The sequence below is a fragment of the Lonchura striata genome, chromosome 27 (genome assembly GCF_050655825.1).
Source record: "Lonchura striata isolate lonStrDom1 chromosome 27, ASM5065582v1, whole genome shotgun sequence".
Taxonomy (NCBI): Eukaryota; Metazoa; Chordata; class Aves; order Passeriformes; family Estrildidae; genus Lonchura; species Lonchura striata.
In genome coordinates, this window is record NC_140729.1 from 9,362,893 (window position 1) to 9,378,179 (window position 15,287).

Genomic DNA, 15,287 nt, shown 5'->3' on the forward strand with positions numbered 1-15,287 from the left:
ATGAGCATTTTCCTCTTTTGTCCCTTCAGCAAGGTCTCTCCTCCCTGGAGCTCCTGAATGTGCCAGAGAGACCCTTCCCTGCACAAAGTCAGAAAAAGAGAAATTTAGCCACCAGGAAATCTGCATTATCAAAGCTGTGTTTCAGATCCCAGTGGGCTTTAGGACAGTTGGATTTCCATCCCTGCTTCAGAAGAGAAAACACAGAAAACCCACAGCACTGTGTCCTAGAAAACTTTATTTTTGTCACTACTACGGGAACCTAAAATGGAGGGGCAATTCATTTGGCAGAAGAAATACAGGCTTAATGAAGAAATAAACATTATCTAGTTGAATGAAACCTCTTCAGATTCAACACATCTATTCTTACCTGCAATACACACTTATAAAATGTATCTAAAACAATAAGATACAAATGGCAGCTACTGTGTTTGAATTCCCTCAGCAGTGCTACTCCAGTTCCACTGGCAGTAACACAACACGCCTGGGAAAGGTGCTTATAAAAGGCCATCTATCTAGTGTGAGCATTGGAGTCTTCAAAGCTATTGAAGCAGGTTGGAGACTTGTGTGCAAATGCCAGAAGAGTGGGGAGAACTACTCAGCAGGAGGATGAGGATAAATCCACTCTCCTCATTTGGCAGAGGAGAGGAAACAGCAAAAGCACTTAAAGGTCTTCAGTGTAAATCAGCTGGCCAGGCAGGAGTGAACAGTATTCAGTGTCTTCAGGGGAAGGTGCTGCCTTGTGTCCTGCGTGGTCTCTGTCAGCAGCTCTGCCCCTGCTTGTTCAAGCCCCTTGTGCTGCTGGTTCACGTTCTTTCCTGTTCTTCTTTGGGTTCCTCTTGTCTTCATTCCCCATGTCTGGAAGAGCAAAGGGAGGTTTAAAGAACATTTAATGAAACTGGGCATGTGAACCAGTGTTTGACATCTGTGAGCTCCCTTACCTCAGAAAAGAAACAACTTGATACTCATGAGGACATTGAAGGCAATGCTCTTTGCCAGCAGGACTCTCAAACCCAGCACAGCCATGGACAGCATGTTCACTCTCTGCCCTTCAGGGTCTGCTCAGTGACCAGAAAAGAGGGAGAGATCATGGTCTTGGTTTTGATGTTGTGATCTTGGCAGAAAATGGGAAAAACCACAGGAGACAGTTTCAGGGAAAGGAAGAGCAGCAGAGGAAGAGTCGACAGAGAACATGGCAACAACAGGGGAGCCCAGGGTCTGTCTCTGTTGCTTTTTGCTTCCTGGGGCTTGTGTAACTGCAGGAGCAACCTTGGAACAGCAGCTTGTGTCTGCTGAATGCATTGTGTTCTGAGTCCTCTGCCCTGGAGAAAATACATTTCCATGCCTTTATCCCCCAGGCAGCAATGTAACTTCACATCCTGTCTGGGTAACTCACCTTGTGCTGAGGGGTCTGTGCTGTTGCAAACCTTGTCACTGGTCCCTGTTACGGGCTCTTCAGCCTCCTCTTCTGTAGCATGATAAAGAAAAGGCATTTTAAATGAAATCCAGCTCTTATACAGGATAAAAGAAATCTTCAGGTGACATTTCCTCTAGGAACTGAGGAAAATTGGGGCTCCGATACTCAGTCATTAATTCCAACATTAATTGGAGGAGATAATTTCTCCATGCCGTTGCAGGAAACAGGAGAATTCCTGCATTGGTTTTACTATATGAGAGACCTTTAGGAATGAAAACATAATGACAGAAAATAGAAAACATATTTAGGAAAAAACCTCACAGCACACCCCACCTTTAACTTTGTGTAGGTTTTTGAAAATCTGTTTGAGTTTGCACTGCAGCAGGTTTGCTGCTACAGGGTAAAATATTTAGTCATAAGGAAATTCATATTTTGAACAAATGGATTGTGTTTTCCCTCTTCTCCCACCAAAATGTATCTCAAGGTACTAAAATAGTTGAAACCATTTCTTTCAGATGCTTTGAACCATCTTTCAGCCCTCCCTGCTGAAGTACCCAATGTCTGTGTCATTTCTGCTGGCTGCCCAGGGCAGTGCTGTCAAGAAGGAGATCACAAAGCCCCACAGGCCACTGTCTCCAGAAACAAGTGACAGCTGTGCCACCAAACTGTACCTGGCTGTGTTGTTATCGTGCTGTTGTGGGATTTGGCCGTGCAGGTCACCTCTGTGTCTTTTGTCACATTGACCACTTTAATTGCATTGTACAATCTCTCTGATGTCCAAATAGATGTGCTCTGCTCATATACAACTTCCTGAGAAGGCATCTCCAAGCTGATGTCCTTTGTAAGGAAGTTCCTTGCCAAACAAGCTGCTTTCCCAGAGCTTCCCCCTTCTTTCAGTTTCTTTGATTTCATCACAATGACTTGAGAGACAGAAGTTTCTGGAATGTCTGTAAAGAGAAAGCAAGGTTTGGACAAGATTGATTTAACTGTGCGATTGCCCAAATGCTGAGTGACCAAAAATTCACATGTACTCCAGCTGGGACTAATTTCTACCATTGGCTACCAATTTTGTGGTCTTTTTTTCTTGCTGGTTCTTTCAAAAGGTCAAATTAAAGCAGAAACGGATATGAGTGGCATTTTTTAAGGTATTTAATCCCACAGGATCACAACTTCCTTTTGCCAAATCTCGTGCTTCTAAGTGAACCCTTGATTTTATAATGGACCTACAAACAAGAGGGGAACTTTATGAAAGCCACTCCAAGAGCCCACTTATTCTCCTTTCTTAGCAATTTATTTCAAAAACATAACAGTTCTATCTGAACTGCCTTGCATATTCATCAGATATTAAGTGAATACACTTTTTACTTTTACTCTCCCTCCCAGATACCCAACAGAAATTGAACATTCATTAATTGGGTTTGACCAGTTCAGTTGAATCCAAACTCTGAACAACTTAGTAAGACGAAACTAGTACAGAAATGTTGCATAAGATTATATTTTATGCTTTTGGACACTTCTCTGCTATCAGTGTTGTATTTTTAACTTGCACACAATAGATAACCTTAGGAACTTGTATGCCAACTTCCTCAGACAATTTATTTCCCTTTAGACAGTCCAAGCATGACTTCAAAACCCAACAATGACTATGAAAATTTTATGAAGAAGCCTGAATAAGTGGATAGATGTATGTCCCAGAGAAATTCAGAATGATAGCAGAGAGAACTTCTCTTGTGGAGTTCACATCCTTTGCCAGCATTTATAAGTGGGTAAGACTATTTTTACATATAAATTGTCTAGTTGCATGGAAAAGAGTAGACCTAGAAAGTCTAATTAGTGACCGAAAAACAGGAATGAGTGTCTGCATGAATTTTAGGGGGGATAAAATATTTATAAAGGAGGAAAATGAAAGGTAACAATTCAGAAATTGGTAATGTATAAAGGATACCTACTTGGCTCCACAGTCAGTTGAGTTCCATTCCCAAAGACAAGAGCAGCAGTAACGCACAGTTAAAATGCGTATATCTAAAAGGGCTCATTTTGCTATTCTTCCTCTACACATTTCCTTCCCAGCTGTTGTACCATGCTGGGCCAGAGCCTGTCAGTCCTGTGCATTCTGTGTTCTCTGAGAAGACCTTGAAAGGCTTTTCATGTGCTCTCCTCTCCAGGCTTTCCAAACAGCCAGAATACAAACAGGCTGCTTCTCTACAATAGCTCCCTGGGCAAGATCATCAGCAAGCAATAATGTACACGGTGCAATGGTGATTCAGGGAGCAGAAATTTGTTTTATCTGACCCCAGAAGGCTCACTCAAGTCCCACTAGTTTGCATTACCTGACAGTACTGCCATGAATTCCTACCACTGCTTGATTCTGGAAGGGATTCGTATTTCTTGTTCAGAAAATTTATTTGGACAAAAATTTGTTATCCTTCACTTTTGTCTTATAAAGTCCCAGGAGCAGCCCTATTTTCCAGAAAGTAATGGGCCTTAGCATTCTCAATGGATGTTAATTGGGAATAATCCAACCCCAACCAAAAAGGAAACCTTCTCTGTCCTTAACTGGGGCCTCAACAGAATATGCCTGGAGAATCCCACAGTGGCATAAATATTTGTTATTTTATGTGATTTTGAATTAGAGTAATTCTCAAAATATTTGGATAATAAAGTTTGTGTGCTCTAAATGTCTTAAAATGCAGATTAGTATCTCCCCAAGGAATTCGGAACCAAAAGGTTGTTAAAATCCTGCAAACTTTGTCTTGAACTTACTAAGTATTTCAGCAGTCTCAAAAGGGACTTTGATACTTAAGGCCCAACATCTTTTTAGCATCGAGTATAATACCAGGATTTCTGTGCAGCTGTGCGAATATGCTGCCTAGCTAGGAAAAGAAAATAATTTAACTCCATAAAAACATCAGGTCTGTCTTCAGAATGAAGTCTGAAATCTTTCTTTAGAATGATAACTTCACTTGAGGTGACATGCAACTTTACTGTTCATCATAGAATTCCAAATGAATTTGGGAATAACTATGGCTTCTTATAATCCCTACTCCCCACATTGGGCTTTTCAGAACCCACACAATCTGGCAGACAACTGTCTTTCATTCCAGGAGCTCTTGGATATGAGGCACTTGGTGAGAATTTAAGCCTAAGGCTATTTAACCTCCTTCCTGCTGTGGCCCTATGGCAGTGGAATTCCTAACCTGGGGACACTGTCAGTGTGGTGCCAGTGTCAAAGCAGAACTTCTCAGAGCAGGCAGTTACAGATCTGTCTCAAAGCTCCTCAGCACTGTGAGCTCTTCACTGAGCTCTGCATTCCTGCCCCAAGTCAGTCAGTGCAATTCCACTGGAGAATTGGACACTGCACAGTAAATTTGGGCCAGAGTGCTGCCCAAAGTGGGAATCAGCCATCACATGCTAAGCAGTGCCCTGCTGCTGTTTGGGGATCATGGAATAATGGTGCTATGCAGAGTCAGCCCAGTTGTTCCTGGGAAACCTGCCTGAGCAGCTCCAAGCTGAAGGTTGGGCTGCAAAGCCTGGCTGGAGAGCGAGTGCATTCAAGGGGTTATTGCAGTTGAACATTGTTTCAGTGAACCCAAACCTTAAACTTCCTTTATCCACCTCCACCTTAATTTTAAATTAATTTTTAGGAATAAAGAAACATCACTTACTGTGAGAGTTGTCCCTGGTCCAAAGATAAACTTATCTGTCCACCCACTGCTAAGACTTATTCCAATAACTCACTCTTTCCTCATGGTGTTCAAAAGTTCGTCTTAGTTATCCATGGGTGTAAATCCATGAGAGGATCCAGAGGTACATTTACTTTCACAACCGGAAATGGAAAAATATTAATTTAATTTTTCAATGATTTCAAATAGCTTGATTGAGTACAGAATTTCCAAATTCTCCCTTTCTTCCATTTTTAGAATCCCTATGAGCTGTTTTATCTTTCCAGGGTAAAAGAGAATATAGGAAGAATGTTGTACTTCTCTTCTTGATCACTAGAGTCACTCATCTCCTTTCTTTCCCAAAATATCTCACCTTTTCCCCCTCTCTTTGTTTTTGTACAGGTCTCTATGCTGTTTATATCATTGTGGTACTCCGGCCCCTGTACACAGTGATCTATTTCCTTGTAAAAACTGTCTCTGTTCCACTACACAGAATTTTGGATTATACAGGCAGTCACGTGACTTCTTCAGTGGTTTGAGATCCAACGTACCACATGAGAAACACCATATGGCTTTCAAGGAAGGATCTAAGATAATATCAATGAGGTTGAGTTGTAAATGAGAACTTGGGGATAACATGGCCCCTCTGAAAAGTCTGAGGGAGTTAAGCTGGATATAAAGCAGGAAAATAATCATTACTTTTCTTGTCATATCAAAGCCTTTCTAAAAATTCTTCTGACTTGCTGAAAGCTCCACACTCTTCCCCCTTTGTTTCAGTGCTCAGAAGCAAGAGGTATCTGCTCTCTGGTCTCTTAGAATTGGTGTCTGGGGGTCATTTAGTACCTTAGATAGTCTTTATGATGTTTTTGGTAAGAGGTGAAAGTAGACAAAATTATTGTTCTTTCTTGTGTAGGAGGCACTGAAACCTTGGGAGTGAGATCAAAGAGTAATGGAGATGTTGTACATTGATCAAATCCTTCATGATATTCAACTTCTGTGTCATAAACCCTTGATAGCCAGAGGTAGACTCAACTTTTGAGACTCTGCAGATTCAAGAGCCCATCCCTGCCTTTTGTAACAAAGGAAGGGCTTGTTGAGTCTGTGCCCATCAGGAAATGTTGGTGTGAAACAGATGAGGAATGATACGAACAGGACAGGCTTAAATAATGAAAAACCAAAAGGCGGAAAGGGGTGCACTGTGAGAGTGTGCACATACCTGAGGAATATCTGTGGGGGAAAAGAAAATCCTCTGTGAAATTACTGTGGCTGGGTGCCTCTTTACAGAAGCACATGGAGTAGGGGAACAAACACAAGACATTAGAGCTCCACCAATAGGTGCAGAACAGTGACCTTGTGGACAGCAGAGAGAAGTGGTGGGACAGCTGCCATGACCCAGGAAGGGAAATGTGTTGTTCAGTGTAGGTCAGGGCACATGACCTGGGCTTCTCTCCAAGACACAATGCTGGGTTGGGTTGGGTTTGCTTGGGTTGGGTTGGGTTGGGTTGAATTGGGTTGGGTTGGAAGGGCGCATAAATAACATCTACTTCCAATCCCTAAGACATGGTCAGGAGCCTTCCACTGTCCCAGATTGCTCCAAGGAAAGTCCATCTTGGCCTTGGACATTTCAAGGGATAGGGATGCTCTGGGAAATATATGCCAGAGCATCATCACCCTCACAGCCAAAAATTTCTTCCCAGTATCCCAACTAATTGTGCCCTCTGGCAGTGGGGAGCCATTCTGCCATGTCCTGTCACTCGGGACCTTTTCCAAAGTTCCTCTCCAGCTCTCCTGGAGCCCCTTAGGCACTGAAAGGTGCTCTGAGGTCTCCCTGGAGCCTTCTCTCCAGGCTTTGAGTTCAAACTCTGTGGGCTGGAGGCAGAGCTGTGGGATCATGGAGATGTGGTGGGTGAGCTCCCAGGAGCATTGGAGTGACTGAAGCCAGGCTTCAGGGAAGACAGGCTGGAATGGCAATGAGTGGGCACTGCCCTTTCTCTGAGGGAACAGCTGGAATCTGTGCTTTGGGATGTGCAGTAAGCAAACTGACAGTGGCTGGGTCAGGATCAGAGGCCACATCAGCAGCAGGGACACTCTTGTGGGTTGTTGCTACTACACATCACCTGATGGAGAAGAAACAGGCAAGGCCAAATGGGAGATTTCTTGGCCCTGGTCCTCAGGGGGTGCTAGAAGTGTGTCAGGTGTCTGATGGGAGGACAGCAGAGCTGAGCACACACACTCAGGAGTTTTCTGGCATGGAATGATGCAAACTTACTGACACAAGTGTATGGTGAGCTGGACCTCTACGTGCCAGTGAGGAAGAATTGGTGGTGGATGTGAGGAGGTTGGGGCAGCCTTGGCTGCAGTGACCTTGAACTGCTTGAGCTCAGGGTCCAGGGAGAAGAGAGTAATGCAAAAACAGGACTGGATCCCTGGGCTTCAGGCGAGCAAAATCTGGGATCTTCTTGGAGGAATCCCATGAATTACAGTCCTGGACAGAGGAGGGGTCTAGGAGAGCTGCTCATGGTCAGAGATTAGCTCCTGGAACCTGTTTGCAAGAGCCAAGATCTCCTGTTGAATGGTGAAGAAATTGGTCTTGGAAAAATAGATTTTTCTGCTCTTTGAGTAATTCTGGGAATCAAATTGGTCTATGTGCACAGAGTTGTCTGGGGAAAAACAGATGAGGTAGGGCCACCATGTTTCCCCCTTCAAGACAAGGGAGGGACTCAGTTTATGTGTGGTGGTTCAGTTGTTTTCATTTACTGTGGTACGTAGTTCACACTGTGCTAGACAGTTCTACAAAAACATTTGGGGTTTTTTCAGTTTTCCAGTGATGTCTCCTTTATCATGTATTTGAAGTGCTGGTTTTTATTTTCCTCTTCCTCTCCATTACTCTAGTTCTGAGCATTTAATACTGCTCCAGAGGATGCTCTATGAAAAAAATAACACCTGGTCGTGGATGCCTTGGAGACACTACAGCTAACCATAGAAAATTAGATATTGAAAGTGAAGCATTAAGTCACTGTCCATTCACTATGGACAGAACTGCTAAAAGCAGTGATTTGAAGTGAGCTGGAATATCTCCTTGAGGAAATCCCTGGACTTCTGACACCTGCAAGAAAAGAGGGAGGTGACCAAAGAAATCAAGTGGTTACCTTTGTGTTCTTGGCTTTTGGCAGCGCTGTGTTGAATAGCTCTGAGATTAATCCACTACAGCAATTCTTCCATCAAGAAAAAGTGTGGAACTGGGGCAAAGCCTGGGGACAATTGCCTGACCCTCTGGCATCTGTAGCTCCTGTATGGGATGCCTCAGGCATTGTGCTCAGGATCAAGCCCATGGATGCATTTGCACAGGTCTTCCATGAGAGCCTACACTTCTAAAGAAAGAAATGAATGCACAGTGCTCAGAAGAAAAACGCCTGTGTTTATTCACATGGAGCCAACTCTAGGAGTGCAGGGAAGGAGTTTTTCATCATGTCCTGGGAAAGTCCAGCTTAGCAGTGCAGTTCCTGGTGCAGTGTTGCTCTTTCCTCAGATACAATTAATTGACTATTGTTATGTGTTGCTGCAATGTTACTGTGAGGCTCCCTAAACATCATGAAATATCCAAATGCAGTAGAGTTCCCCCTTTCCATGCTACAACTGCAGCTCTTTCAGTGCCCATTGTGTTTATTTGTCATGGTTTAACCACTGATGGCAACTAAGCACCACATGACTTCTTCCCCCTTTCCCCTTATAGAAGTGGGGAGAGAATTGGAAGGGTAAAAGTCAGAAAAGTCATGGGTTTAATAAATAACTCAACACTTTTATAAATAAAGCAAAAGTTGCATTTGTGAGCAAAGCAAAGCAAGGAATCCATTCACAACTTCCAACTCTTAGGCAGAAGTCCAGCCTAATCCTGAAAAGCAGAACTCCATCACACATAGTGGCTACATGTCCACCACCTTCCTTCTTCTTCCCTATCTTTATATGCTGAACATGATGTCCTATGGCCTGGAATCCCCCTTTGGTCAGCTGGGGTCACCTGAACCAGCTGTGTTCTCTCCCAGATTTGTGTACCCTCAGCTACTCACTGGCGGGTGGAGTGAGGAGCAGAACAGGCTTTGACTCCATGTAAGCACTGCTCAGCAATAATTTAAACATCCCTGAATTACACACAATCTTTCCAGCACCGATTCAAAACATAGTCCCATTCGAGCTAATATGAAGAAAATTAGCTTTACTCAAACCAAACAAAACCCATTCTTAACAAACAAACAAACCAAAACATCCTCTTTCCCTGGTTCTTTCTGCCTGTGGGAGATGTTGAGATGGAAGGAAGGCGTTAACAACATGTTAATGGTTTGGGGTTTGCTTGTGGGACACTGCTGTTGTTATTGCTGTAACACCTCTGCATCTGTTTCTGCAAAAAACAGCCCAGACTAGTCTTGAGAAGTCTGGGAAGAGCCTTGCCTTGCAGCAACCACAAACGATATGGCTAGATTAAAGCCCCTCCTTCCAATTCTGCCCTGGTCCTGCCTGCGTTTCAAGCACTGTGCCCTTTTCAAGTTCTCTCATGCTGCAGAAATAGGTGGCTGTGTCTGCAGCTACTGGTGAGAGCAGTTGCAGCCACAGCTGGTTCCTGGAGGGGTCTGCAGAGCTGTTGACTCGGGTCTGGAAGGATGAAGCGATGTGCTGGAGCTGTGTGAAAGGATACTGCATCACTAGGTGCTGCAGCTCTTTGCCAGGAGTCTGCCGGATCCAGTCCCACGCGTAGTTGCTATCAGTGATGGCTACACCAGAGATGTGACAGGTGAACCAGACAGACTCTGAGATCTTCCCTACTGTAGGGCCTGAGGCCTCTGTCTTCACCCAAGAAAGGCCACCTGCAATCCAGGAGACAAGGGTAAACAAAAAGGAACAGCTTAAGCAATCAATCTACTCCACCATGTCCGTGTGGTTCTGCTTGTGATGTCCAGGATCCAGCAACTGCAAACCCATCTGCTCAAAAACTCTTGCTTCCCTTAGAATTTCAGCTCACACACAGCCTCCCCATTCTCCCACTGAGCTCCCTAATGACCCTCTAGAATTCCCCGTTTCCTCTGCTCACCCCTCAGGCACAAAACCTGTGGGCTGGACTGAGTGGACATGAGCTGTGCCTAAAACCATAGCAAGACTATTCACACACCTGACCCTTTGGATTGGGTACCTGTAATGCTGGAAAACAATGGAAACAGGGAAATTACTCCAAAGCTAAAATGAGAAGTCAATCAGCATGACCCATGGGAAGAAGATAAACATAGAGGTTAGAGCTCATTTGGGGAGAGCAAAAGGTAGGATGCCCCTGTTAGAATCAAACATTTGAAAACTCTGTTCTGAGTCTACAGCAACCCTGAGCATCAGGGCAACGCAAGCCCCTTCCAGCTCTGAGGCAGAGAGCTGAGATGCTGACAGGTGGTTTGTGTTCAACCTCAGCTGGATTTTGTGTCTCTGTGCGAACAGCACAGAAGTAGCGGGCACCATCCCCGGCATGGAGGAGATGCAGGCTGAGAAATGCCAGAGAGTGGGAATTGTTCCTGGAGGCTGTGGCTCGACCTTCCAATGCTGACCCAAACTGAATCTGTGATGAGTAATGGCTTATCCAGGACACCCATTCGAATCTGCTTCTGGGTGCCTGACGGTACCACCGAACATAATGATTCTCGAAGGTGAAGCCGGACCCTCGGCAGGAGAGGGTGACGGAGTCCCCGGGCGCTCGCAGCCCTCCGCCGGCCTCCTGCAGCCTCAGCTGTGCCCAGAGCCCTGCGGAGGGAGAGCGCAGGAATCGGGCAGGGCCCGACCGCGGACCGAGGGCGTTGTCCCGGTGCCCTGGTACCCACAGCCCAGCACAGTCACAGCCGCCAGCTCCGGCCCACAGCCCCTGTCCCTGAGTCTGTGCCAGCCTTTGCCCGTGTTCCCTGCCCTACCTCTGCTCCTGTCCTTTCCCCAGCCTCTGTTCTTGTCCCTGTCCCTGTTGGCGCTCCTGCTCCAGCCTGTCCCTGTCGCTGTCCCTCGTTCCCCGGCCGGGCTCGCCGCCCTCCCCGCCCGGCTCTCACCTGCCGGCCACAAGGCCAAGGCCAAGGCGAGCAGCCCCGGCCCCGGCCCGGCCAACATCGCTGCCGGCCCCGGCCCCGCGGCAGCCGCACAGGAGCCGAGCGGAGCCGCGCTCGGGCCGCTGCCGCCCGGCCCCGCCTCGCCGGGGCAGCGCCGGTGCCTCCGCCCGCCCCGGCACACCGCCCCGGGCCCGGGACAAGGGACAAGGGGCGGGAGCAGCGCTGGCCAGGGCTGGGCCACGCACACAGAGCAGCGCTGAGCGCATGGAGGGCGCGTTCTGCCAAAGGGACCCGAGCGATTCGTGGACAACGCACCCAGAAATTCACCTTTGTAGCACAGAATGTCACTGGGATCCGGGGCCGAAATGCTGCCAGCAGCTGAGCCAGGTGGTGGCTCTTCTCTCCTCAGCACTGCCGGGGGCATATCTTGGCTCCCCACTTTGCCATGTCAGTTGTTTATCACCAGAACAGGGAGACAAGGGTGCTAAGCAGAGAATTACAAAGGGATTTTATTATTTTATACTTTGCCTAAATTCGGGGCTGTGCCCTCACCTGCTCTATGAGCAGATCCTGCTTCAGAGAAAAGCAGGTCTGAACGGTGCCTGATCAGTGACTCTTGCTCACATAATCCCTGAGTGCTTGTCCTGTGCTGGGTCCCTTTACCCTGGTCCCATGCAGGTGGTACAGTAAAGTGGTCAGTGGTGCAGGAAAGTTCATTCTTTGAAAATCAGGCCCCATGCAGGGGCTGGAATTTTTCCTGAATTCTGATTGATTTCAATACTGGACATAGTTCAGAGTCTGGTTTCTTTGAGGGAGAAGTCATCTCCTGATCTCTTCTTATGGGGTATTCTGAGCTGGGAAGAGTTGCCTGGAGGTGGGTGATCAGGACAAAGCAGCCCTGAGGTCAGAGCTCCCAGTCTCAGGTACTGTTCCTTCTTGTAAGCAGGAAAACATTGGAGCTAGCCCTTTCCTTTTGCAGCTTTTGTCACTGAGGACTTCCAGAAGTAACTTGTGCAACAGGAGTGTTGAGGACAACCCTGCGTCCCCTTCAGGCTGCAAGTTTCAAAGCTGAAAAGGAACCAGGGAAACTTGAAAATGATACAAAGGAAATTTGGGTTGGGGAAATGAGATGCATAAGAAGAGCTATTCAGCATGGTTTTGTTTTCTGTAATTCTGTTGTTTCCTGTATTTGTGGTGTGTGTTCTTCTGTCAGAACCTAGGGTGTGTTGTGGTTCTGTAAGGCTGCAGACACAGGTACAGGCTCCCAAGCTCTCTCATAAAGGTTCAGTGTGGCCATCAGACCTGGTGCTGTTCTTTGTGGAGAGCCAGAAAAGGCATAAGGAAAGGGGAGCAGAAGAGGAGTCAGCTTTGCTGCTCCTCTGTGAGAGTGGGAAGTCAGGAATTAATTCTTGATGTTGCTTGGTTTTTGTGTGCTGATTTTGCTTTGTTTATCCAAGTCTCTTTCTGTCAAAACACACATTTTCTCAGTGAGGGGGACTGAGGGAGCAGCTGTGTAGGGCTGAGCTGCCTGATGGGGTCAGGGACAGGAGGTGCCCACAACCTTGTCCTGTTCATTTTGGAATGTCCTCAAGAATGGAACTTACAGAGTCTCAGTTATTTCTACAAAGTGTCAGATCTCCCTCAACATTTTCTTCTGCTCGCCAAACAACCCAGGCTGTCCTTACATGTCAGCTGTTCCCTTCCTTGTGTTCATGGCCCTTCCTTGCATTTCTTCTCCTCTGTCCATGTCCTTACAGGCTTGGCAGCCAAGCAGGGGACACATTGGTCCCCAGCCCCAGCAGTGCTAAGCTGAAGAGGATTCCTCCCCAGTGAGCAAGGAGTCAGATACACATGCCAGGAGCATGCATGGACAAACGAGTCTGGGGAAACGTGGGCCCACTGCTGAATGGGATGGGGACCAGGTGACACAGGATATGGGACAGGGCTGAGGTAATGAATGCTTTATTCACCTCAGGCTTCAGCAGGCAGACCAGCCTTCAGGAATTTCATTTCCCAGAGTCTAGGGGGAGAGGCTGGAGCAAGGAAGATGTAGCCTTGCACAATCCATGTCACTGAGCCCTTCTCTAGTCCATAACAACAGGCTTTGTCCAAAAAGTTCCAGGGCAGTCAGTGCTGAGAGCACAACGGAATGAAGAATGCACAACATCCACTCTCTCATCACCCAGTAAGAGCCATTGTCTCACTGTAGAATGCTATAAACATGGCTAAGCCCAATTCCCACTTCCCAAAGCTGTGCTGAGTGTCCCTCAGGAGCGAGGGCTGGGAGATGCTCCAGGTGCCAGAGCAGAGATTGCCCTGATGTCCACAGTGAAGAGCACCATGGTGATGCAGATTGTCCCTCTGCAGACCATGGCAATTGATGGAGCAACAGATACTGTCCCTGCAGACAGTGCAGGTCCCCGCCCAGGAGCAACAGGACACCACTGCCTGAAAAAATCTGTGACTCCATGGAGAGCTCCCATTGGAGCAGGCTTCTTACAGGAGCTGAGGTCTCATGGAGTGAGTAGCCCAAGCCAGAAGAGGTTTTCTGGGGAGCCAGAGTGCCATGGTCTGTTCCTGTGCTGAAGGAGTTTCTGAGGAACTGCAGTCATAGAGAAGAACCTGCACTGGAGAAGTTCCTGGAAAATAGGGTTGGACTCAACACTGAAACGGGGAAAGAGAATGAGACAGAAGAAAAGGCAGGGAAAAAAATGTTTTGAACAGATTGCAAACCACATTCACGATTCCTGTACAGTGATCAGGTGCAGGAGATGTTTCATGATTTGTTCATATTTCTTATTAGCTTACTCTGACTTTGATTGGCAATGACTTAAATTCCATTCCCCAAATCCATGTGTTTGCCCATGGTGGCACTGCTGGGACATCTCCCTGTCATTATCTCAACCCACAAGTCTTAATTGCATATTTTTTTCCCACATCTAATTGCACAGGACAACTCAAACAGCAGCTTGATGAGCCCCTAGAGGACAACCAAAGTCAACTGACCACACCTTCTCATCTCCTCCTCCCTGGTCAGGTGCTCTGTAGCAGCCACCCTGTAGAGCAATGCCATCCCTGCTGATCTGGCTTTCCTAAACAGCCTGGCTGCATCCAGCACAGCACTCTGAAAGCTACAGCAACACATCTCCATCATCCCATGGCTCTGCAGCCAAGGCACAGAGGAGAAATGAGGCTGTGCTGGACAGGAGCCCAGGCAACGTGCACTAAACCTGCACTTTCCCAGACAGCCTCTGCAGTTCCCAGGACAGATCCTCCTGCACCATAAATGGTACCAGCCCTGATAGCAGCCCTCCCTGCAGTGCCTTTTAGTGCCACCAAGCCAGAGGGATGTTTCCTGCACCTGCCATTGCCTGACAGGAGTGCTGGGGTGCCGCCTCTAGGAGGAAATGCTGGGAGATCTGTCTTCCCCATATGTTGGTTTTTGGTTCACTCTGCTGCAGAGTGGCTCCAGGGTGGTTCTTGCTCCACAGTAATACGTTCCTGCGTCCCCTTGCTCTGCTGCCAGAATTTGGAGAGTTGTACTCGAGCCCTCCACTGATCCCACAAATTTTTCTTGGAAATCTTCTCCATAGATATCACCCTCCCGGTAAATAAATTTGAGAGAGCCCCCTGGGCCCTGACGGTACCAGTACATGTAGAAGAAGCTCCTAGCTTCTCCTTTCATGTAGCACTCAAAGGTGACTTCATTTCCCTCTTGCACAGTCACTTTCGTGGGCTGCTGCTTCAAGGCCATCTGGCCAGTGACTGCTGCAGAGAGCGAGAACAAGGCACAGTCACCCAAGGATTCAGCAAAGGTCAGGGCAATGCTGGTGGGCTTTGAACTGGCACTGGAGCAGTGGGAGGACAAAATCCTGCTCTTTGAAGCCAGCTGACACAGATGGGCAGTGCTGGTGGCAGCTAGCAAGGCTCACAAGGCAGGAGACACCACATTTGCCTCCCTCCTTTATCCTGTCACACAGGAAGATTTTTCTGATTTTCCCCAGAGAACCAGGAAGGATTTGCACCAAGAGGGACCAAATCCTTTGTCCTTGCCATGACAGGATGGTGAGGAACCCACTCTCCTGTCCCATGAACTGCTCGACGTGAGCACAGCAAAGACAAAGGTCTGTCCCAGGCAGTGGGGCT

The 15,287-nt window shown here is 47.2% G+C and overlaps 1 protein-coding gene across 1 annotated transcript; it reads right to left on the reverse strand.

Moving 5' to 3' along the window:
- Nucleotides 1–218: 218 nt before the first annotated feature.
- On the reverse strand, nt 219–11,384 carry LOC144247453 (uncharacterized). The gene is made up of 7 exons (XM_085561988.1): nt 11,145–11,384; nt 9,560–9,935; nt 3,364–3,419; nt 2,086–2,361; nt 1,394–1,465; nt 939–1,055; nt 219–855 (listed from the first exon to the last, which is right to left on the reverse strand). The coding sequence occupies exons 1-6, from the start codon at nt 11,200–11,202 to the stop codon at nt 940–942; spliced, it is 954 nt and encodes a 317-aa protein (XP_085418114.1). The 5' UTR covers nt 11,203–11,384; the 3' UTR covers nt 219–855; nt 939.
- Nucleotides 11,385–15,287: the final 3,903 nt, after the last annotated feature.